Genomic DNA, 22,975 nt, shown 5'->3' with positions numbered 1-22,975 from the left:
AAATTCAGCCCACATTGGAGGGGGGAGTAATTTGGTAAGAACCATATCCAAATTAGAAATGTCGTGGGTGTATAAATTAAAATGTTATACCCCTTTTGGCCTGAATATAGATGTCGACATCAATTGTTTTATTGCTAATTCATAAATGTCAGACTATGTAAATTATCTTTTGTGCTTTTTATAGTACCGTTTGTTATTTTCATGGATTTCCCCTTTATTGGGTTTTCTGATGCCACCCATAGGCTGAGAAGTGAATTTATGTGATAACTGTATAACTCGTTGCAAGCTCGATGTGGGTTCCGTCTAGCTGTTTTTTATGTTAACTTTTTATATTTTTTACTAATTAAGTTAGGTTGTGGTTCTGTGTGGTTCATGACCACTGGATACCTCGACCATTATGAAGTTTTGCTTTTTGGAGGTGTATAGCTGAGCTATCGGCGCCCTTTTGCTGCAATTGGCATCTGGGGTTTTCTTTGCTTCAGCTCTATCTAATTACACAAGTGTTTAGTGATGACTAACTTTATGGGTGTTGGCTCTGCTGGACCAGGGTTGACATACATGGTGTTGAAAGGCTACATTTTTATTATAATTTTTGCTGATTATTCAGGTTTTTATGATATATATATATATATATATATATATATATATATATATATATATATATATATATATATATATATATATATATATATATATATATATATATAATCTATCTATTTGCTGGTGTACCGACAAGCCTTTTTATCACGTTTGTTTGCGAGTATGACTCTTGCTGTTACACTTTTAATACATTTTATCTTTGGTAATGCACAGGGTCGGTGCGCCCTCTTTTCTTCTTCATATGTAGCAGTAAAAACCTGGCAGGGGTTCCAATTCTTTTACACACAATCCAAAAGTAGAAGAAATCTTTTTTTTTTTTTTTTTGGCCTGACCTACACTTTAAAGAACACACACTGATTTGATATGAATTGATTTAATTCCACTTAAAGGCCATGAAATCGTAATGATGAGGGATATGGAGGAAAGGATCAGGGAAGGGGTTGTACTCCCTCGTTCCTCGCTCCGGGCGATGAGAATGGAAGTAGAATTATATACTTTGTGACAGATTCATAATCTCTCAGATCCTCCCTTTAGATGTGTTCATCTAGGGCCGCTCTCATTTTGTATTTAGGTGCAATTAAAGGATAAGTTCACTTTTCATAACGTGTTCTGAGCAGACTGGCCCCCGCACCTCCCCGATCTCCAAGCTAGCAGGGATCTTCTCCCCCCCCCACCCCCTGCCCCTAGCTGGCACAACTTAAAAAAAAATGACAAATGGGGCCTCGCCCCGGGCAGCGTCTCTCAGTGTCCTGTGAATGGAAAACTGCAAGCTGTTGGCTTGTAGTTTTCAGTGAACTACCAGGGGGCGCTGTGGAGCGCTGTCTGTATGGGATGTATGGACACACAGATACACTGTCTGGGGGAGATTCAGAAAGAGATATGACGGTGTATCTCCTGATACGCCGTCGTATCTCTGAGATCCGACGGTCGGATCTATGCGACTGATTCATAAGAATCAAGTTACGCATAGATCTCCCTTAGATCCGACAGGTGTAAGTGACTTACACCATCGGATCTTAGGCTACAATCTCCCGCCGGCCGCTAGGTGGCGCTTCCATTTGTATACGCGACAAATATGCAAATGAGGAGATCCGCCGATTCAGAAACGAACGCCCGCCCGTCGCTTTTTTTTACGTCGTTTGCGTTAGGCTTTTTCCGGCGTATACTTACCCCTGCTATATGCGGCGTATCCAATGTTAAGTATGGCCGTCGTTCCCGCGCCAAGTTTTGAATTTTTGCGTAAGTCGGTCGCGAATACGGATGGACGTAATTTACGTTCACGCCGAAACCAATGACGTCCTAGCGACGTCATTGGGAGCAATGCACGCCGGGAAAATTTGCGGACGGCGCATGCGCATTTAAATCGGTGCGGGGACGCGCCTGATTTAAATACTACACTCCCCCTAGCCGCGGAATTTGAATTCCGCCGGGGGGAGTTACGATCCGCCGCCGCAAGTTTGGAGGTAAGTGCTTTCTGAATACAGCACTTGCCTCTCAAATTTGCGCCGTCGGATCGTAAATCAAATAGATTACGCGGATCTAAAGATCCGCTAAGCTATCTGAATCTACCCCACAGTCTGCAGAAGACCTGCATGGCACCAGCCATCTGCTGATCTCCGGTGCAATGCTTTACAGGCTGCAAAAAAAATGCATGTTTTTTACCTTCCAAAAAATGTGTAAAAAAGGTAAACTTATCCTTTAAATTCAATGGGTTTGACTTCCGTTCATACCTGTCTGCGTGTGCGAGATAACATGTATGATAAAGAACCATCCCACCTTCCCTGCTTGGATAAACGGCTCCACAATAAAATATAACTCCAGCCCTTTAAGAGGCATTATTATTTCCACTGACACTAATGATGGGGCACTATTTCTCCCACTGACACCACTGGTGGGGCAATTTTCCTACTACTTACACCAACAATGGGGAACTATGCCCCCCACTGGCACTAATGATGGGGCACTATTCCTCCCATTCAAACCAATGATGGGGCACTCCACTTTTTAGGCAGTTACAGGAAAACTTGAAACTATAAGAATGAAAGTTGACCATTGTCACCTCCATGGCAGTGTTGTATGATTGGCCCAAACCCCTGTAACTGTCACTTTAGCCGGCATGTAAGAGAGAAAAAATATAAATAAATCCACGAGGAATAAAAAAAATGAATTCATATACTGAGTGCCGTCATCCCAGGTATGTACCCCCCCTCCTTACCAGAATACGGAGCTTCCCCTAGAGTGGCCCTTTAAATACCTTCATGGGCGGTAAGGACCCTTCCACTGCCCTTATCTGAAGTCCCAGACCCAACGAGTACCAGTTCTTCTCCCTCAAGTGGCCTTTGTGATACTTGAGCTTTTAAGAGACTCTCATCCGGGGACGAGGTGCTGAGTGACGCTCATGGATAGTTTGTTTTATTTCTCCACCCCTTTATACCAAATATGAATTATTTAAAGGAGGGGGCCAGTGGGAGGGATAGTGCCCCATCATTGGTGTCAGTAGGAGGAATAGTGCTCCATCATTGGTGTCTGTGGGAGGAATAGTGTCTCATCATTGGTGTCTGTGGGAGGAATAGTGTCCCATCATTGGTGTCAGTGGGAGGAATATTGTCTCATCATTGGTGTATGTGGGAGGAATAGTGTCTCATCATTGGTGTCTGTGGGAGGAATAGTGCCTCATCATTGCTATCAGTGGGAGGAATAGAGCCCCATCATTGGTATCAGTGGGAGGAATAGTGCTGTATCATTGGAAGGAATAGTGCCCCATCATTGGTGTCTGTGGGAGTGCAGGTAGTCCCATTAATTTCAAGTGGTATTCAATGGCTGCTTGGACACAGCCACTGCTCCCAGTTTGATGGCGGTCCCAATGCGGGTATGCAGCCCGTAATGCAGAGAGTGTGGGGTAGCGGTTGTGTCCCAATTGACATGGGACTGCCTGTATGAGGATGCAGGCAAACGCTGCCCTCGTAAAGAGAAGCTCCACTTTTGTTTAAAAAAAACACCCCCCTCTGGGTGATCTCTGTACATTGCAGGGATTTTAACAAACATTGTTATAGATTCCGACCTTTTGTTATTCTGAAGAAATTGCTGTTTGTTTCTCTGTGCAAAGTGAATGTGAATGGGAGTGGTTTTATAATTCTCAGTCAGCTGCTGCACCTGCAGGGCTCTACTGAGGAAAGTGGCAAGGTCTGCATCCCTTTAGAATGTGATTTTTTTCCCTTTGGAATAGCTTTTTGTTGCAGAGAATGCCTAAAATCGGGCTTGTATCTTAGTGTAGACTTCTGGGAAAATCAGTAAGCCAATCGCACAAGCAGAGAATATCTGGGGGGGCTCTGTACACCAACAGTGTGCGCAGAACGCCTCCAGGTAGCCATATTGTATTTACCGAAAATTGCAGCAATGCAGATTGAAAATGAAAGGTCATTTTTAATAATATCCAATTACAATACGACTTGTGAAGCGATTGTATATGCTTTTTTTGTTTGTCATTTTTTCCACAAAAGTGGAGTTACCCTTAAGTACGCCGGTGTGAACAAACAAGGCCGAAAAGTCTGCATACTGAAAGACCCATTTGACATTTTGGGAATTTATTCAGCCCGACTTGTAAACCTATTTAGAATGTAATGCCGCGTACACACGGTTCGGAATTTACGACAACAAATGTTCTATGTGAGCTTTTGGTCGGATATTCCGATTGTGTGTAGGCCCCATTGGACATTTGCTGTCGGGAATTTCCGACAACAAATGTTTGAGAGCTGGTTCCCAATTTTTTCGACAACAAAAGTTCTTGGCAGAAAAAAAAGGTGAGCAACTATGGGCAGAAAAAATGGTGAGCAACTATGGGCAGAAAAAATGGTGAGCAACTATGGGCAGAAAAAATGGTGAGCAACTATGGGCAGAAAAAATGGTGAGCAACTATGGGCAGAAAAAATAGTAAACTATAAATAGAAACATTTAGGCCCAGATTCTCAAAGGCGTTACGACACCATTTGTGCCGTCGTAAGTCCTAATCTGGCCCCGGGTATCTATGCGACTGATTCTTAGAATCAGTTACGCATAGATACCCATTGGATCTGACAGGCGTAAGGCTCTTGCGCTGTCAGATCTTAAATGCAATTTTTTTTCCCGCCGCTAGGTGTCGCCGACGTCATTTTCCCCGTCGCTTATGTAAATTGGCAAATTACGACTATTCCCGAACGTACGCGCGCTCGACGCAGAGAATTTACATCGTTTCTGTAGCCTTTGCGACGCGTAAAGTTGCCCCTGGGTCTATGGAGGCGCAGCCAATGTTAAGTATGGCCGTCGTTCCCGCATTGAAATTTAAAAAATCTACGTCGTTTGCGTAAGACGTCCGTGAATGGCGCTGGACGCCATTTACGTTAACGTCTAAGCAAATGACGTCGGTGCGACGTCATTTAGCGCAATGCACGTTGGGTAATTTACCCGACGGAGCATGCGCAGCACGCTCGGCGCGGGAACGCTCCTAATTTAAATGGTGCCTGCCCCATTTGAATTGGGCGGGCTTGCGCCGAGCGCTTTTACGATACACCGCCGCAAGTTTGCAGGTAAGTGTTCTGAGAATCAGGCACTAACGCTGTAAACCTGCGGCGGTGTAACGTAAATCACATACGTTACGTTGCCCAGGAGCAACGTAATTCTATGAGAATCTGGGCCTTGGTGTATATCGCGCTGACATATATATATAAAAAATAGTAAACAATGGGCGCAAAAATAGTAAACAATGGGCAGAAAACATAGTGAACAACTATGGGCAGAAAAAATTGTAAACTATGGGCACAAATAGTAGTAAACTATAAATAGAAAATTCTTAGTGTATATCGCGCTGACATATATAAAAAATGGTGAACAACTACGGGCATAAAAAATAGTAAACTATAAATAGAAACATTTTGTGTATATCGCGCTGACATATATACAAAATGGTAAACTATGGGCAGAAAAAATAGTGAACAACTATGGGCACAAATAATAGTAAACTATGGGCACAAAAAAAAGCTTATTTAATGGTTGATTTTTATTCTCTGCTTCTTTTACCAGGGCGCGTGGTGGACGTAGAGAATGGAATAATCTGTGAAAATATCCCCATAGTCACCCCGACAGGAGACGTCGTAGTGGCGAGCCTTAATATTCGGGTAAGTCCTGGAAAAGCATTTTTTAATCATTTCTGAAGAGCCTGCCATGACCCAGAGTTACCGCAGCTTTCACCTTTCCTCTATTTAATATCATTAGCGTGGTGAACGCGGCCACTTAAACCTTTCTCCGCGATAACTCTTCCTGCAATCTAGATAAACAGATTACACCCTGCTAATTGGACCTTCCATTCTACATGTAATTGACTTAGTTAGCGGCATAGATCGATTTCCTTCAATCCATAAAATGGGACACAGTATTTATTATCACCTGGACTCTGGATTTACAGTATAATGTCCCAAGACACAGTTTGTGTTTGATAAGTGTTGGACTTGTTATCACCAGTGATAGGAGGGAGAGAAAAGTCAATGTCCAAAGACCAAGGCCATGTTGGCAATCATCTTTATTAATGTAGAGTAGGTCTCTCCGTGGTACAACAGACGTGACCTTGGTCCTCGTTTACACAAGTCTTTGTATACCAACATACAGTTGTTTTTATAGGTAGAAGTTCATGTGGCTTATACAGGTCATGTAAAGCATTTATTATTTGACTTAAAGCGGTTGTAAACCGCATAAACTTTTTTTTTTTTCCCCCAAACCTGCAATGCAAAAGGCATAATAGGCTAGTATGCACCGCATACTAGCCTATTATGAAATACTTACCTCGGAACGAGGTGTGTACCACTTACCTGGTCCACGCCGAGCAGGATGTCATCTTGCTCCGGCGTGTCTTCCGGGTATCGCCGCTCCAGCGCTGTGATTGGCTGGAGCGGTGATGACGTCACTCCCGCGCGCGTGTGCGCGGGAGATTTAAAATCGGCAGGGTCCGGCGATGCCGGTCCTTCAGCCGTGGATTCCCCCCTGCGCATGCGCCGCCCGCATTGCGGGGGTAATATCTCCTAAACCGTGCAGGTTTAGGAGATATTCCCCTTACCTACAGGTAAGCCTTGTTGTAGGCTTACCTGTAGGTAAAAGTCCAAATAGTGGGTTTACAACCACTTTAAAGGGATCCTGTTAAAGTTTTCAAAGAAGCCATTCTCATTTCTGGATGGCATTGCTATTTCTTGGCCACCAAGATGTTCTCAGTCTTTTTTGGAGATGAAATGCTTATGATGCCCAGACAATATTGCAACTGTGCCAAATTCAGCAAATCCATGACAGTTGCCTTGTGCTACAATAGGAGATGTTACATATCCTCTTCATGGACAGTGGAAGGAGCTAAGAGCACCACAAGTTGGTTCAAGTCCGTAAAAGTGTGAGAATCCGGGTGTAAACCTGCGACCTCTGCTGTGTGTCGCAATATCTCTTTTTGCTAAGCCACCTGACCGCTCCCTGGACAATTCCTTGCCCTGGATCCTTTTTTTCTTGAACCTTGAACTCTTTGCTCCTCCCATGAACTTCTTGATTTAAGCCAGGGGTCTCCAAACTGCGGCCCGAGGGCCAGATGTGGCCCTTTGCTAGCCTTTATCCGGCCCTTGGGGCAGTATTCCTCCCACTGACACTATGTTTTCCACTGATACCAACAATGGGATACTATTCCTCCTCCTAATACCAATAATGGGGCACTACTTCTTCTACTGACCACCAACCCCAAAGCCATATTTATTCTCACTGATGCTGGGCTCTGCACATTTTCTACCCCTGCTGGCCACAATCCCGGCCCTCCTAAAGTCTGAAGGACAGTAGACTGGCCCTTTGTTTGAAAAAGTTTGGAGACCCCTGATTTAAGCCATGTCTCTGCACTTTGTTTGCCAAATTATTGTGCTCTCTTCAGCAAATATCTCACTCTTGTCTCTCCTGCTGCTGTCCATATCTTTGCTACCACTTGTTGCCGACCCTTGGCTTTTTCCTTGACTACGCTTTTGCTTGATCCCAACCTGGAAAGACTTGTTACCGACCTTTGGTCGGTTTGCTGACTACGTTTCTGCTTGATCCCAACCTAAAACCCCCCTCATTACTGACCTTTGGCTTGTTTACTGACTACATGAATGAATGAAAACTTATATTGCGCGGCACATGCGAACTAAATCGCCTCTGGGCGCTTGTTCCTGTCTCCTTTGATATCAAAAGAGATGAGTCTTGATCTTTCTCCTGAATGCTAAGTGGTTTTCCTCCAACCGAATGCTGGTTGGTAAAGCGTTCCATAGTCTGGGACCCTGGACCGCGAATCTTCTTTCTCCTTTGGACTTGTAATTGGCTTTCGGTATCTGGAGCAGATTTTGGTTGGTGGATCGCAGAACGCGATTGGAGTTGTGAGCTTTTCTTTTTTCGCATAGATAATGGGGAGCATTCCCATGGATACATCTATGCGTTAGACAGAGTGCTTTAAAAACAATTCTGTCTTTATTCCTTCATGGTATATCTACTACTGGACCACAGCTTGCTCACCCCCTGAGGACCATGATCTGGTACTAACACACAGCAAAACTCATCTTCACCATTAAGGGCTCTGGTAAACACTGGTTAGTACTTGGGCTCATCTGAGGTGCGGAGTCTATGTTATTCACCAGGGTGTCCTGCTTCTGTACTTAACCAGCTTGTTGGGGGGAGCCTCTCCACTGCAATAGTTTTTAGTCCTCCAAACTTGACTCTAGACCGTGACAAAAGTTTTTTAATCTTAGTAAAAAGTCAGAAGACAAAGCCAGTGGCGTACTAAGTGGGGGGCGGGCCCGCCCCGGGTGCCACACACACTGGGGGGGTGTCAGGCCGGCACCCTCCCCTTCCGCGACTGAAGAGGTGACAGTGCCGAGGCTTAGGCAGCGGCACCGCACGGTGACAGACCACACACGGAGAGCCCAAGGCAGTGGCTTTTCAGGGGCTGTGCATGCAGGAGGAGGGAGATGCGGCTTCACTCTGCTTGGCTGTGACAGTCGCTGCCGAGACTGATCAGAGCCGCAACCATGGAGAGAAGGGGATCATTGTGCCGGATCACTGTGCCGACGGGTGTCACTTGGGTGCGGCTCGCAGCCCCCCCCCCCCCTGCAAAGCCACTGTCTTGGGCTTTCCGTGTGTGTTCTGAGGTACAATATGTGTCTGAAGGGGGGGGGCAGTCTGTGCACTGTAGGGGGGAGGGGCCTGTACTGTATTGGGGTTAAAACTGTAGGGGGGTCTGCACTTTGGGGGGGACTGCACCATAGGGGAGGGGGGTCTGTAATGTGGGGAGGGGGTCTGTACTGTAGGGGGGTCTGCACTGTAGGGGGTCTGTGTAACATGCAGGGGGTCCAGAACTGTTAGGGGGGTGTTAATGTAAAGGGGTCCAGAGGTGCAGTTTGCCGTGTAATTTAAAGGGGTCCAGAGGTGCAGGGTGCTGTGTAATGTAAAGGGGTCCAGAGGTGAAGTTGTGGAGAGGGGGTACACAGTAGTGACAAAGGGATATTGAAGGTTGCAGGGGTACAGTGGGGTGTTTTTACATTTTAAGGTGGGGGGGGCTGCCAGATATAGGATCCGCCCCAGGTGCCAGATCCGCCCCAGGTGCCAGATGCTGTAGGTACGCCCCTGGACAAAGCAAACATGTTTTAGAAGAGCAAGGCTCCCCCTTCATCTGTGTCCTTAAGCTGGGATCTTAGTTGGAGATTACCTTGCTGACTTGAACCAACTTTTAGCGCTTTTATCTTTATATGCTCTTACCTTTCCCAAGAATCCACAGGGATACCCTGCATAACAGAGAGCTACTTTGCTTGAATTGGAGATCAAGCATGTTTTTTTTTCCCCCATTTTGGATCCAGCACTTCTAACACAGCTTTTGCATGAGTAGGGATCTGGAAAGGCTAGAAGAGAATGGCCAGGAGCAGTGTAGGTGAGGGTTGGCCAGGAGGTGTGAGGGGTTTGCCAGGAGGTGTGAGGGGTTTGCCAGGAGGTGTGAGGGGTTGGCCAGGAGGTGTGAGGGGTTGGCCAGGAGGCGTGAGGGGTTGGCCAAGAGGCGTGAGGGGTTGGCCAAGAGGCGTGAGGGGTTGGCCAAGAGGCGTGAGGGGTTGGCCAAGAGGCGTGAGGGGTTGACCAAGAGGCGTGAGGGGTTGACCAAGAGGCGTGAGGGGTTGACCAAGAGGCGTGAGGGGTTGACCAAGAGGCGTGAGGGGTTGACCAGGAGGCGTGAGGGGTTGGCCAGGAGGCGTGAGGGGTTGGCCAGGAGGAGTGAGAATTGGCCAAGGGTAGCGATCAGAGGTTAGAATAGGGCCAGGAACATGGTGGAGAGAGGAATGGCTGTGGAGCAGGAACAGTGATGTGGTTGGTGGTGGTGAGTAGAGATGAGCCCCGGCGTGTTCGCACACTCCTTGTGCAGAGCCCGCCAGGAAGTCGGCACTGCACTAATCTGGCAGGCAGTGAGACATTTCCCGATCTCTGCAGCCGTGCATTGGGACAATGTCTCCCTGCCTGTGATTAGCGCAGCGCAGTGCCATGCTGACTTCCTGTCGGGCTCTGCACGTGGAGTGTGCGAACACGCCGGAGCTCATCTTAAGTGGCGAGTGTAGGTAAGGGTGTCACCTGAGGGTATCCTGGAAACTGAGGTCTTGCCATGGGGTGTGAGGGTTGGCCAGGAAGCGCGAGGGGAAGCCATGAGCAATGAGCAGAGGGATAGAATGGGGCCAGGAATCCGGTGGAGAGAGGAATCCCTGTGGATCCAGAACACTGATATGGTGAGTATAGGCAAGGCTGGCACCTCAGGTTATTTGGGAAACTAACGGGGGCCAAGAGGCGCGTGGAAGAGGCCAAGAGGCGCGTGGGGAGGCCAAGAAGAGTGTAGGAAGGCCATGAAGAAGAGTCACAGTTTGAAATGGGGCCAGGAACATGGTGGAAAGAGGACATGCTGTGGAACAGGAACAGTAAGGTGTTTGGTGGTGGTGAGTGGTAGAAGTCGGACCCTGAACCCGAGCAGAGGAGTCATGTCCTGCATGTAGAAGAGTGTAGAGATGGCTATAGTTGGGTGTTGAGGGACCTCATTCAGGTTTCAGCGTAGCACGGTGAGCAGAGTCAGGAATTCTTGGCCCATTAATTCAAATAGAGCTGGTGTGCTGAGAACCTTGGTAACCAGCAAAAGGATTAGCATTGATTGGCTTTTGTTTCTTCCAGAACTGTAAAACCACGGCCCACTGGCATAATTTATCAGTTCTCCTTAAATTTATAAAAAGGGGAAGACTTGTAACCAGGGACCACTGCAGAACCTCCAGTGTAGGTGGCTAGGTTGGAGTGGTACTAAGGTGTGGAACACCTGCCAGTGTTGGAACACAAGCGCTTGATCTTCCACTTCCTTCTACTACACCGTGGCCTCCGTGAGTAGCTGCGCCATTGCAGGAAACTCTTGTTGGACGTTGAACGTGTTTCGAGGAAGCTTATCTCCATCAGTGGCGCAGCAATGGCCATGGCTATATAAGGATCTTACAAAGGGAACTAACTGGTAATCGAATTAGAAGCAATTTGTGGCAATTGACCGGCAACACAAGTTTCTTTGATCTTCTATTCAATGCAGCTTCTTACAGATGGTGAATAAACAATGTGTGTTTGTACAACTAGATCAGAAGCAAAAAAACTATTTTCGTTCAAAGCAATTATGTTTCTGTTTTTAACCACTTCGCGTCTAGGGCAATTTAGAATTTTTTTTACACTATTGGTAAAATCTGCATTTGCATTTTGGTGTGTGCGTGGGGCATCCGGGTTGCTTATAATAATTTTTTTGGGTTATATTATAGTTCAGTTTTTTAACACTTTATTTTATTTTTATTTAACTGTATTGCTATCAAAAGGGGCTCACAATCCCCCTATGGCAGTGGTTCTCAAGTACCCCCAACAGGCCATGTTTGCGTTTTTTCCTTTTATCTTGCACAGGTGCTTTAATTAAGAGTCTCTAAGGGAAATTCCCAAAACATGGCCTGTTGGGGGGTGCTTGAGGACTGAGGTTGAGAACCACTGCCCTATGGGATAGCATGGGCAGGTGACAGATCCTCTTTATGAAGAAATCAGATATTTATTAGACCTCCCAATGTCTCCCTTGCCCTCCATGCAGCTAATCAAGCGCTGCACACAGAGTAGATTTATCTACTTTGTGGCTATTGCGGAATATATTTAAATGCAGTATTTTGTGCCTGGAGTTCAGCCTTAACAAGTATAATGAATTAGTACTGGTATGGTCATTGTCATTTTACTTTCATTGTGTCACATTCATTTTTTTACAGGTGGAGGAGGGGATGCACCTGCTTATCACAGGGCCCAACGGATGCGGGAAAAGCTCTCTCTTCCGGATCTTGGGAGGCCTGTGGCCGGCATACAGTGGGGTCCTTTATAAGCCCCCACCCCAGCATATGTTTTACATACCACAAAGGTGAAATATTTTCCTGTTTTTTAATATTATTAATTTTATTATTATTATTTTTTTCCAAGAAATGTATTGGGTTTTATGCAAGTACAGACATGGCATAAAGTACATTTTACAGAATGTGAATCTTAAGTTGTGGTGTAAGTAACATTCTCGGGAATCAAAACAAGCGAAACATAGTAATACAGGGTATCGAGAATCACAAGAGGTATCCATATCTAAAATCCTAACCCCTTTACGGGGACCTACTAGGGTAAAAGCGTAGACTATGCTGGTCAGTAGACCGAGAACATGGGGGATCAAGGGTTGGGGACTCTACCGTGAGTATGGTAAGGCACTGGACCATTGAGCATCAACCCCACACCCGCCCACCCCAAAAGGGAACACACTGTGGGCGGTAGGGGGATCAAGAATAACAAAACATAGAGGAGCAGTTAACAAGGTCCTGTAGTGAGCTGAGACCCGACAGACAAGACGGATGGTAGGGGGGTAGTAGAGGGAGATGCAGGAAGGAGGAAACGTGATGGACAGGCTATAAGGGTCCGGCATTATCTGCTGTATCCGGCCGCGATGCGGAGAGAGGAGGTGTGGGGGGAATCGCAGGGTTCAGGGTTTCCCTATAGTGTATCCAACAAGCCCAATATTATTATTAACACTTTACCATTTACTTGTAGTTATAACTGATCAATGGTTCTTTATTCCCCTCATTCATTTAGATCGACCACTATACAATGCATAACATAAATGTATTTTATTGGGTATTTATGTGATAGACCAACACAAAGTGGCACATAATTGTGAAGTGGAAGGAAAATGATAAATTGTTTTTCAATTTTTTTTTACAAATAAATATGTGAAAAGTGTGGCGCGCATTTGTATTATTCAGCCCCCTTTACTCTGATACCCCTAACTAAAATCTAGTGGAACCAATTGCCTTCCGAAGTCACCTAATTAGTAAATCCAGTCCACCTGTGTGTAATGTAATCTCAGTATAAATACAGCTGTTCTGCGAAGCCCTCAGAGGTTTGTTAGAGAACCTTAGTGAACAAACAGCATCATGAAGGCCAAGGAACACACCAGACAGGTCAGGGATAAAGTTGTGGAGAAGTATAAAGCAGGGTTAGGTTATAATAAAATATCCCAAGCTTTGAACATCTCACGGAACTCTGTTCAATCCATCATCCAAAAAAGGAAAGAGTATGGCACAACTGCAAACCTACCAAGACATGGCCGTCCACCTAAACTGACCGGGCAAGAAGAACATTCATCAGAGAAGCAGCCAAGAGGTAACTCTGGAGGAGCTGCAGAGATCCACAGCTCAAGTGGGAGAATATGTCCACAGGACAACTATTAGTTGTGAACTCCACAAATCTGCCCTTTATGGAAGAGTGACAAGAAAGACATTGGTGAAAGAAAGACATAAGAAGCACTGTTTGCAGTTTGTGAGAAGCCATGTGGGGGACACGGCAAACGTGGAAGAAGGTGCTCTGGTCAGATGAGACCAAAATTTAACTTTTCTGGCATAAAGGCGAAACGCTGTGTGTGGCGGACAACTAACACTGCACATCACCCTGAACACACCATCTTCACTGTGAAACATGGTGGTGGCAGCATCATGTGGTGGGGATGTTTTTCTTCAGCAGGGACAGGGAAGCTGGTCGGAGATGATGGGAAGATGGATGGAGCCAAATACAGGACAATCTTAGAAGGAAACCTGTTAGAGTCTGCAAAAGACTTGAGACTGGGGCGGAGGTTCACCTTCCAGCAGGACAACGATCCTAAACATACAGCCAGAGCTACAATGGAATGGTTTAGATCAAAGCCTATTCATGTGTTAGAATGGTCCAGTCACAGTCCAGACCTAAATCACATTGAGAATCTGTGGTAAGACTTAAATTGCTGATCACAGACACTCTCCAATCCAAGATATTTTACAAAGAAGAATGGGCAGAAATGTCCCTCTCTAGAAGTGCAAAGCTGGTAGAGACATCCCCAAAAAGACTTGCAGCTGTAATTGCAGCGAAAGGAGGTTCTATAAAGTATTGACTCCGGGAGGCGCCATACAAATGTACCCCACACTTTTCACATATTTATTTGTAAAAAAAAAATGGAAAACCATTTATCATTTTCCTTCCACTTCACAATTATGTGCCACTTTGTGTTGGTCTATCACATATAATCCCAATAAAATACATTTACGTTTTTGGTGGTAACATGACAAAATGTGGAAAATTTCATGGGGTATGAATACTTTTTCAAGGCACTGTATATTCTGGGACATTGTGTTACAGATAGCAAAAGCAAAGGAAAGTAGGTACCTTTGAACCTCATGCTGGGTTTGGGTCAGAAAGTTTTGAAGGCGGACCCTCTATAGCAGGGATATGCAATTAGCGGGCCTCCAGCTGTTGCAAAACTACAAGTCCCATCATGCCTCTGTCTCTGGGTGTCATGCTTGTGGCTGTCAGTCTTGCTATGCCTAATGGGACTTGTAGTTCTGCAACAGCTGGAGGTCCGCTAATTGAATATCCCTGCTCTATAGATTTAACTAGGCCATAGCAAACCCCCTATTCTATTCATTCTACACATCCAAATGTGGAAAGCAGCTGAAGACGTTGAATCCGAATAAGTGAGTGAAGCAGGTGCCTTGTATGTTCTTATCACATGTCTGCATTTACGGGGAAATCAAACTGTGCATTGCATACGTCCCATGCAGGGTTGCCATCGGGGGTACAGGCATTACACCTGTAAGGGGCCCGGTCACACTGGACCTCTTGCAACTTGGATTCTGTGCCTCCTCCAAACACTGTCTCCCTCATTTTCAAATGAAATGCTCCATTTTCCACAGTCGGTGATGATTTGGGGAGTCATGTCATCTGCTGGTGTTGGTCCACCTTTTTTTTGAAGTCCAAAGTCAGTGCAGCCTTCTACCAGGCAATTCTAGAGAACTTCATACTTTCCTGGATTTGGATTTGGATGTGGATTTCATTTTCCAGCAGGACTTGGCCCCTGTCCACACTGCCAAAAGCACCAATACCTGGTTTAATGATCATGTTATCACTGTGCTTGTTTGACCAGCAAACTGGCCTGACCTAAACCCCATAGAGAATCTGTGCGGTATTGTCAAGAGGAAGATGAGACACCAAACCCAACAATGCAGACGAGATGAAGGCCGCTATCAAAGCAACCTGGGCTTCCATAACTCCTGAACAGTACCACAGGCTGATCGCTTCCATAGCACGCCGTAATTCATGCAAAGGAAGCTCCAACCAAGTATTGAGTGTATACTTTACTGTACATGGACATGCTTATCACTAGGGTTGTCCCGTTACCGATACCAGTATCAGTATCGGGATCGATACCGAGTATTTGCGGGAGTACGAGTACTCCCGCAAATACCCCCGATACTGAAATAGAATACCTGTCCCCCCCCCCCCCCCGCAAACCCGTCTAGACACTCCCCCTTGCGCGGGATTGGACGGATGATCTGTCCAATCCCGAGCAAGGGGGAGTGTCTATACGCGGCGGGGATACAGCTATTCAAACGAAAGCTGTAATGTTCCCCGCACGCTGATTAACGGCGGCACGTGCGGCATCATCAAGGTATGTAGGACATGGCTGCATTATGTGGGGGACATGGCTGCATTATGTGGGGGACATGGCTGCATTATGTGGGGGACATGGCTGCATATGTGGGGGGACATGGCTGGAATATGTGGGGGGACATGGCTGGAATATGTGGGGGGACATGGCTGGAATATGTGGGGGACATGGCTGGAATATGTGGGGGACATGGCTGGAATATGTGGGGGACATGGCTGGAATATGTGGGGGACATGGCTGGAATATGTGGGGGACATGGCTGCATTATGTGGGGGACATGGCTGCATTATGTGGGGAACATGGCTGCATTATGTGGGGGACATGGCTGGAATATGTGGGGGACATGGCTGCATATGGGGGGGACATGGCTGGAATATGTGGGGGACATGGCTGCATATGTGGGGGGACATGGCTGCATTTGGGGACATATTTAAAAAAAGTATCTGTATTCGGTATCGGCGAGTACATAAAAAAAAGTATCGGTACTTGTACTCAGTCCTAAAAAAGTGGTATCGGGACAACCCTAGTTATCACTAAGCCAACATTTCTGTATTAAAAATCCTTTTTTATTGGTCCTGTGTAATATTAACATTTTCTGACATACATAATTTTGAGGTGTCACTAGATGTAAGCCATACTCATCAAAATAAAAATAAAGAAATGCTTGAAATATATCACTCTGTGTGCAACACAACTATATATAAAATGTGTTATTTTGAGTTGAATTACCGAAATAAATGAACTTTTTGATGATATTCTAATTTTATGAGATGCACCTGTATGTGTGAACCCAGACTTACGGGCCCGGATTCAGAAAGAAGATACGACGGCGTATCTCCTGCTACGCCGTCGTATCTCTGAGTCCGGCCGTCGTATCTATGCGCCTGATTCATAGAATCAGGTTACGCATAGATATCCCTAAGATCCGACAGGTGTAAGTGACTTACACCGTCGGATCGTAGGCTGCAATCTCATGCTGGCCACTAGGTGGCGCTTCCATTTGTATACGCGAGGAATATGCAAATGAGGAGTTACGCCGATTCAGAAACGAACGACCGCCCGGCGCTTTTTTTTTACGTCGTTTGCGTTCGGCTTTTTCCGGCGTATAGTTACCCCTGCTATATGCGGCGTATCCTATGTTAAGTATGGCCGTCGTTCCCGGGTCGAATTTTTAATTTTTTACGTCGTTTGCGAATACGGATGGACGTAATTTACGTTCACGTCGAAACCAATGACGTCCTAGCGACGTCATTTAGCGCAATGCACGCTGGGAAATTTGACGGACGGCGCATGCGCCGTTCGTTCGGCGCGAGGACGCGCCTGATTTAAATTTTACACGCCCCCTAGCCGCGGAATTTGAATTCCGCCGGGGGATTTACGATACGCCGCCGCAATTTTACAGGCAAGTGCTTTCTGAATAAAGCACTTGCCTCAAAAACTTGCGTCGGCGGATCGTAAATGAGATTCTTTAGATCCGCGTAACCTATCTGAATCTAGCCCACGGATGAGAAAGAGTAGGCTTGATTCTACGACTAGTTCTTCTATTGGAGTGTGGAGACACCTCAGAGCTACAAGAAGCTCACCTGTGCTTAAAGCGGGAGTTCACCCCCAAATCAACTTTCTGACATTAGTTTTTTTGGGGGTTTTTTTTCGGTACTTATCGTTTTATGAGCCCTTGTTATCCGGCTCCGGGCGGGGATCGCTTCCGGGTATAGGTGTTCCTAAGCGAAGAGGAGTTGATTGACGGTCGGCTAAAGCGCGTCACGGCTTCTGAAAATACCCGAAGTGACACTCGGGTGTTTACGGCGCCTGCGCAGTCCGCAGATGAAAAATGAAATGATTGATTGACAGGGGTTATGCACTTCAAGCTTATAGATTTTTCAGTTGTGGCTGCTGCACTGCATGCTTTTTCCACTAGATGGCAGTGCACCACCAAAGCATTATGTTTGATGCCACTATATGAACTGCTGCTGTTTTAGATTATGATGATAATAAAAAATGTAAAATTAGTAAAAAGGAATGTAGAATGCGTTTCTATAACCAAGATGATTTTAGGAAAAACTGTGCTAGTGGAGAAAAACTTTTTCTAATTGATTCCTCTATGAACGGCCACTGCAGTCATTCATAAGATAAATGCGCCCTTACTTTCTCTCACCTGCTCAGCAGAGCTCATGCACGTACTTCAGATCCATAATGCACACTTTTATTATGGATCTAAACGTAGCTGTATATTATTCTATAGGCCCAGGCACACAGCTGTAGATGGCGCCGCATTCAGCCGTGTTTAAAAAAAAAAATGGCGGCAGTTTGATATCTAGTGCTTTTGTTAACCACTTCCCTCCCATAGGCCGTCATATGACGTCCTGGACTTTGCATGGGGATATATGAAGGATGGGTACAGCTACAGGCAGCCGCATCACCCAGATATCATCTTTTTCAGCCAGCGATTCCCTACACCATAAGAATGATCATAACGGCAGTTAAGCCGCTTGATCGTTTTTACAGGCGGAGGGAGGGGACATCCCCCCCTCCTGTCGTCATCCCTCGGTGCTTCTCCCGGCTTGCCCCTGCGAACGAATCGGACGCCGCCGGAAGTTGAGTATAGAGATTTCCGGTGATCAGATGGTCCCCAGTCATCTCTATGACCCTCGGAGGCCTGGGCGCGACGTTATGACGTCAGGTCTGGGCCAGCGGAAGTAAATGTCGGGGACGTGGCTGGAAAGGCAGAGAGAGTTTTTTCATTTTATTTTTTGATCTCAGCCTGGAAGAGAGATGTGGGGTCTTATTGACCCCACATCTCTCCGTAAAGAGGACCTGTCACACACTATTTCTATTACAAGGGATGTTCACATTGCTTGTAATAGGAATAAAAGTGATCCCAATAAAAAAAAATTAAAAAAAGAAAGTTTATATATATATATATATATATATATATATATATATATATATATATATATATATATATATATATATATATATATATATATATATATATATATATATTATAATATAATTTTGTAAAAAAAATAAGTAAAATGAATGATAAAATAAAAATAATATAAAGCACCCCCCCCCCCCGCGCACGTGCACAGAAGCAAAAGCATACGTAAGTCGCGCCTGCATATGTAAACGGCGTTGAAACCACACATGTGCGGTACTGCCGTGTGCGTTAGAGCAAGAACAACAATTCTAGCTCAAGATCTCCTCTGTAACTCTAAACATGTAGCGCCAGATTCACAAAACACTTACGCCGACGTATCTACAGATACGCCGTGTAAGTGTAAATGTGCGCCGTCGTATCTATGCGCCGTGCCCATAGAACTAGATACGCCTGAAAATAGGCTTCCTCCGACCGACGTAACTTTCCTACGCTGGCGTATCTTGGGCGCATATTTACGCTGGCCACCTCATTGCAAATATGCAAATGAGGGAGATACGCCGATTCACGAACGTACTTGCGCCCGTCGCAGAAATATACGCCGTTTATGTAAGACGTACGTCCGGCGTACAGTTTTTCCACATAAAGGAGGCACATCCCATGCAAAGGTATGGACCACGGAACAGCCGTTGTATTTTACGTAGTACTACGTGAATAGGGCTGGGCGTAGGTTACGTTCAGTGATTTGACGTATCTTAGGTGTTCGTTCCAATGTGATTCTGAGCATGCGCACTGGGAAGCGTCCACGGGACGGCGCATGCGCAGTTCGTTCGGCCCATCATTTGCATGGGGTCACAGTTCATTTAAATGGATCACGCCCACCGTCCACCCTATTTGGTGAGCACATGGCTCGTTCACCTATAAGCCGAGTAACCCATTTCCTTTGCTTTTTCAGGCCTTACATGTCCGTGGGCACCCTCCGCGATCAGGTGATTTACCCCGACACTGCAGATGACATGAGGGTCAAAGACTTTACAGACAACGACTTGGAAGTCATCCTGAATATAGTGAACCTGAACTACCTGGTGCCGAGAGAAGGAGGTGAGGATAGACTGTACACAATAATCTGTCCTCTGCCACCCTCTACTGGATGTTTTTTTTATTACAGTGTATGCAAACCTTAAAGGGGTTTTTTTTCCCCCCTAAATAGCTTCCTTTACCTTAGTGCAGTCCTCCTTCTTCACTTACCTCATCCTTCCATTTTGCTTTTAATTTTTTTTATTTCTTCTGAGAAATCCTCCTGAACTTCCTGTTCTTCTGTCTGTAACTCCACGCAGTAATGCGAGGCTTTCTCCCTGGTGTGGAGTGTTGTGCTCACCCCCTCCCTTGGACGACAGGAGAGTCAGGACGGCCACTAACACACAGCTCCTTTCTCTATCTGCAACATAGAGAGCGTCCTGACTCTCCCGTAGTCCAAGGGAGGGGGGCGAGCACGACACTCCACACTAGGGAGAAAGCCTTGCATTACTGTGTGGAGTTACAGACAGAAGAACAGGAAGTACAATAGATGGAGGGGCGCAGATCCCTTCCCTTTTGTTTTTAGCAGCCCACATCGGATTGGTGGTAGGTGGGTGTAAACCAAGCATGTCCAAAGTTCCGGTTTCAAATGACCCCACTGGAAACTTGTGTGTGTGTGTGTGCATGTATATATGTGTGTATGTATGTATGTATGTGTGTGTGTGTGTAATATATATATATATATATATATATATATATAATCTTTTGTGGCCCCCAACGAATCCCTGAGCGCCGTGGGGGCCACAAAAGATATATACCGTATTTTCCGACGTATAAGACGACTTTCTAACCCCTTAAAATCTTCTTGAAAGTCGGGGGTCGTCTTATACGCCGGTAACCTAACTTACCTTATCCTAAAGACATGCAGAATCGCGGCCGTATGTTTTTTCAAAAGCCGCGCCTCCTACGTCTTCTGTTCTGTGATAGGCGGAACACTCGGCTTCCCAGGAGGCACTGTGTTCAGTGTTCGCCTATCACGGAGGCCCTCTCGTCCTGTGTGACCTCAACCCAAAAGAACACCTTTGGGATGAATTAGAGCGGAGACTGTGAGCCAGGCCTTCTCATCCCTCATCCAGTGCCTGACGTCAGAAATGTGCTTCTGGAAGAATGGTCAAACACTCCCATAGACACACTCCTAAACCTTGTGGATGGAAGAGTTGAAGCTGTTATAGCTGTAAAGGGCGGGGCCAACTCAATATTGAACCCTACAGACTAAGACTGGGATGCCATTAAATTTCATGTGCGTGTAAAGGCAGGCGTCCCAATACTTTTGGTATTATAGTGTACAGTATATATGACCAGCTTCCGGTATAAAATATGGTCACACAAGGGTGGAATCGGCCGGAGCTGAGAAATAAATGTGTTTGCACATGACTGTGCTTAGATCATGGAGGTTTACTGTCCCCACGTGAGCAGAGTAGGGATTATACATGATCCTTTCTAATCTAGCCTTGAATACCGCTATCATCTTCTTAACCTCGGCCGCCTGTCCATATTCCAGCCTTGTGGTTATATAAGGGATTCAATCTTCTTACTACGGCCACATCAGAAAAGATCTCTACTGGTGCTCAGAGTCCCGCCACCCACCCCCCAACATTACTAGTGCAGTTTATGTACCAGGGATGAGGACAGAACACCACCCCATTGTGTGCCATGTAAACCCAATCACATCATTTTCATATAAGCTTTATATTATAAATAAATGTTATTTTCATTCTGTTTAAATCTCTAGTTGTGATTAAAATAATAGCTAGTGGTCTTGCCATGCAGGTCTTTCCATCCTTGTATAGGGTGACAACGCTGTGTCCTCATGTCCTGTCAAAGGAAAAGCCATCATGAAGAAGACCCATGTGCATGAAGTGAGATGAATAGCAGCCTCAGGGACCGGCCCCCCTTGGGGAGGCGTCATGGACCGGCCCCCCTGAGGAGGCATTATGGTCTGGCCCTCCCCCCGGGAGGCGTCATATACCGGACCCCCCATGGGGAGACATCATTGTCCGGCCCCCTGGGGAGGGATTTATGGACTGGCCCCTGGGGAGGCGTCACCACACACGCTGCACTCAGTGTAGGGATGCCGACAATGCCCCTGATGTCCTCACCTCCCCTTCTAGGTAAGTATCGATGTAGAGAAACAAATGCAATGTGCTTTCAGGGGTGATCTGGTTGCATTTCAGATCTGTTTGGGGTTCCTCTGAGCTCCTTCTAAGCTGCATCCACATTCACAATGACTTGTATGAGGTTCAGTTCCTTGAAATAACAGCTCTGGCCATAAATGTGACTATAAGCCGAGTCCTTATGTGAGAAGATCTGACACATTCACTGTTGTGTTTATTTCTAGGTTGGGCCTCGGTGAGTGACTGGAAGGATGTTCTCTCCGGGGGTGAGAAGCAGCGAGTAGGAATGGCCCGCATGTTTTATCACAAGTTAGTGTTTTTTTTTATCGTACTTCTGAGTGACCCAAAAATCTGCCCATTGCCCAAACTGGCATAATTAACTGAAAAGCAGCACCGTCCACGTAAAGCTGGCAGTACATACCGATTAGATTATGGAGTCCAGCGTTGGGGCCAGTAATTTACATATTTACTGGCGTTTTCTACCACTCTCCATACGCCTGTGTACCCACTGCAGCCAGTGGGAGAGGAAAGCCAGCAGTGCCGCTGGGGAGTGGGGAGGAGCCGGGTAGGGTTGCCACATAATCCCTTTTAATCTAGGACACATATGAATTACAGAGGTCCTGAGGCTTAATTAATTCAGATATGGAGCCAAGTGAGTTTAATTACCACCTTAATCAGCCACAGAACCTGTGTAATTAATGTGTGTCCTGGATTAAAGGGATGATGTGGCAACCCTAGGCCCGTGCACACAAGGGGGGGGGGGGGATCAGATGGGGGCAGCACAGGTAGGGGGATCGGTGTGGTGAGACGGGAGGACAATTACAGAATGTGCACTGCATCTGTGTCTCTCCCTCCAGCAGCTGAAAGCCGGCAGAAGGGAGAGGGGGAGAACCTGGCTTTCAGCTACTGAAGGGAGAGACACAGACACAGTGCAGCATTCTGTAATTGTTCTCTGCCGCACTGATACCCCTGCTGAGGCCCCATGGTACCACCTATCGGCGCCACTGGCCGCAGCAGCTGGGGGTACACGTGCTGTGGGCGTGATGTGTTGTTTCATGGCCGTGGTAGGAATTCTACCCCCTGTCACTTTCAAGTGAACGGGGGCCTTTCTGTAACCTAGTGCAGTTGCGGTGCACTAGTGCAGGGTTTGAAGGGGTTAACGCAACACCTCCTCACCACCTGTCAAATGCTCTCTGAAGAGTTATCTGAATGCAGATTGCTCTTTAGAGACCCAATCAAGTGTGAACGAGC

At 46.2% G+C, this 22,975-nt stretch overlaps 1 protein-coding gene across 1 annotated transcript in view; it reads left to right on the top strand.

Annotated features, from left to right (window-relative positions):
• The window catches only part of ABCD1 (ATP binding cassette subfamily D member 1), an 88,885-nt gene that overhangs the window by 49,548 nt on the left and 16,362 nt on the right, over window positions 1–22,975 (top strand). The window contains exons 5-8 of the mRNA XM_040322875.1: window positions 5,656–5,750; window positions 11,916–12,061; window positions 19,489–19,634; window positions 21,949–22,033. Coding sequence (XP_040178809.1) covers window positions 5,656–5,750; window positions 11,916–12,061; window positions 19,489–19,634; window positions 21,949–22,033 — 472 coding nt within the window. The remainder of the gene's footprint in view (window positions 1–5,655; window positions 5,751–11,915; window positions 12,062–19,488; window positions 19,635–21,948; window positions 22,034–22,975) is intronic.

This window comes from Rana temporaria, chromosome 9, assembly GCF_905171775.1.
Source record: "Rana temporaria chromosome 9, aRanTem1.1, whole genome shotgun sequence".
Taxonomy (NCBI): Eukaryota; Metazoa; Chordata; class Amphibia; order Anura; family Ranidae; genus Rana; species Rana temporaria.
This window is presented reverse-complemented; position numbering and strand designations above follow the sequence as displayed.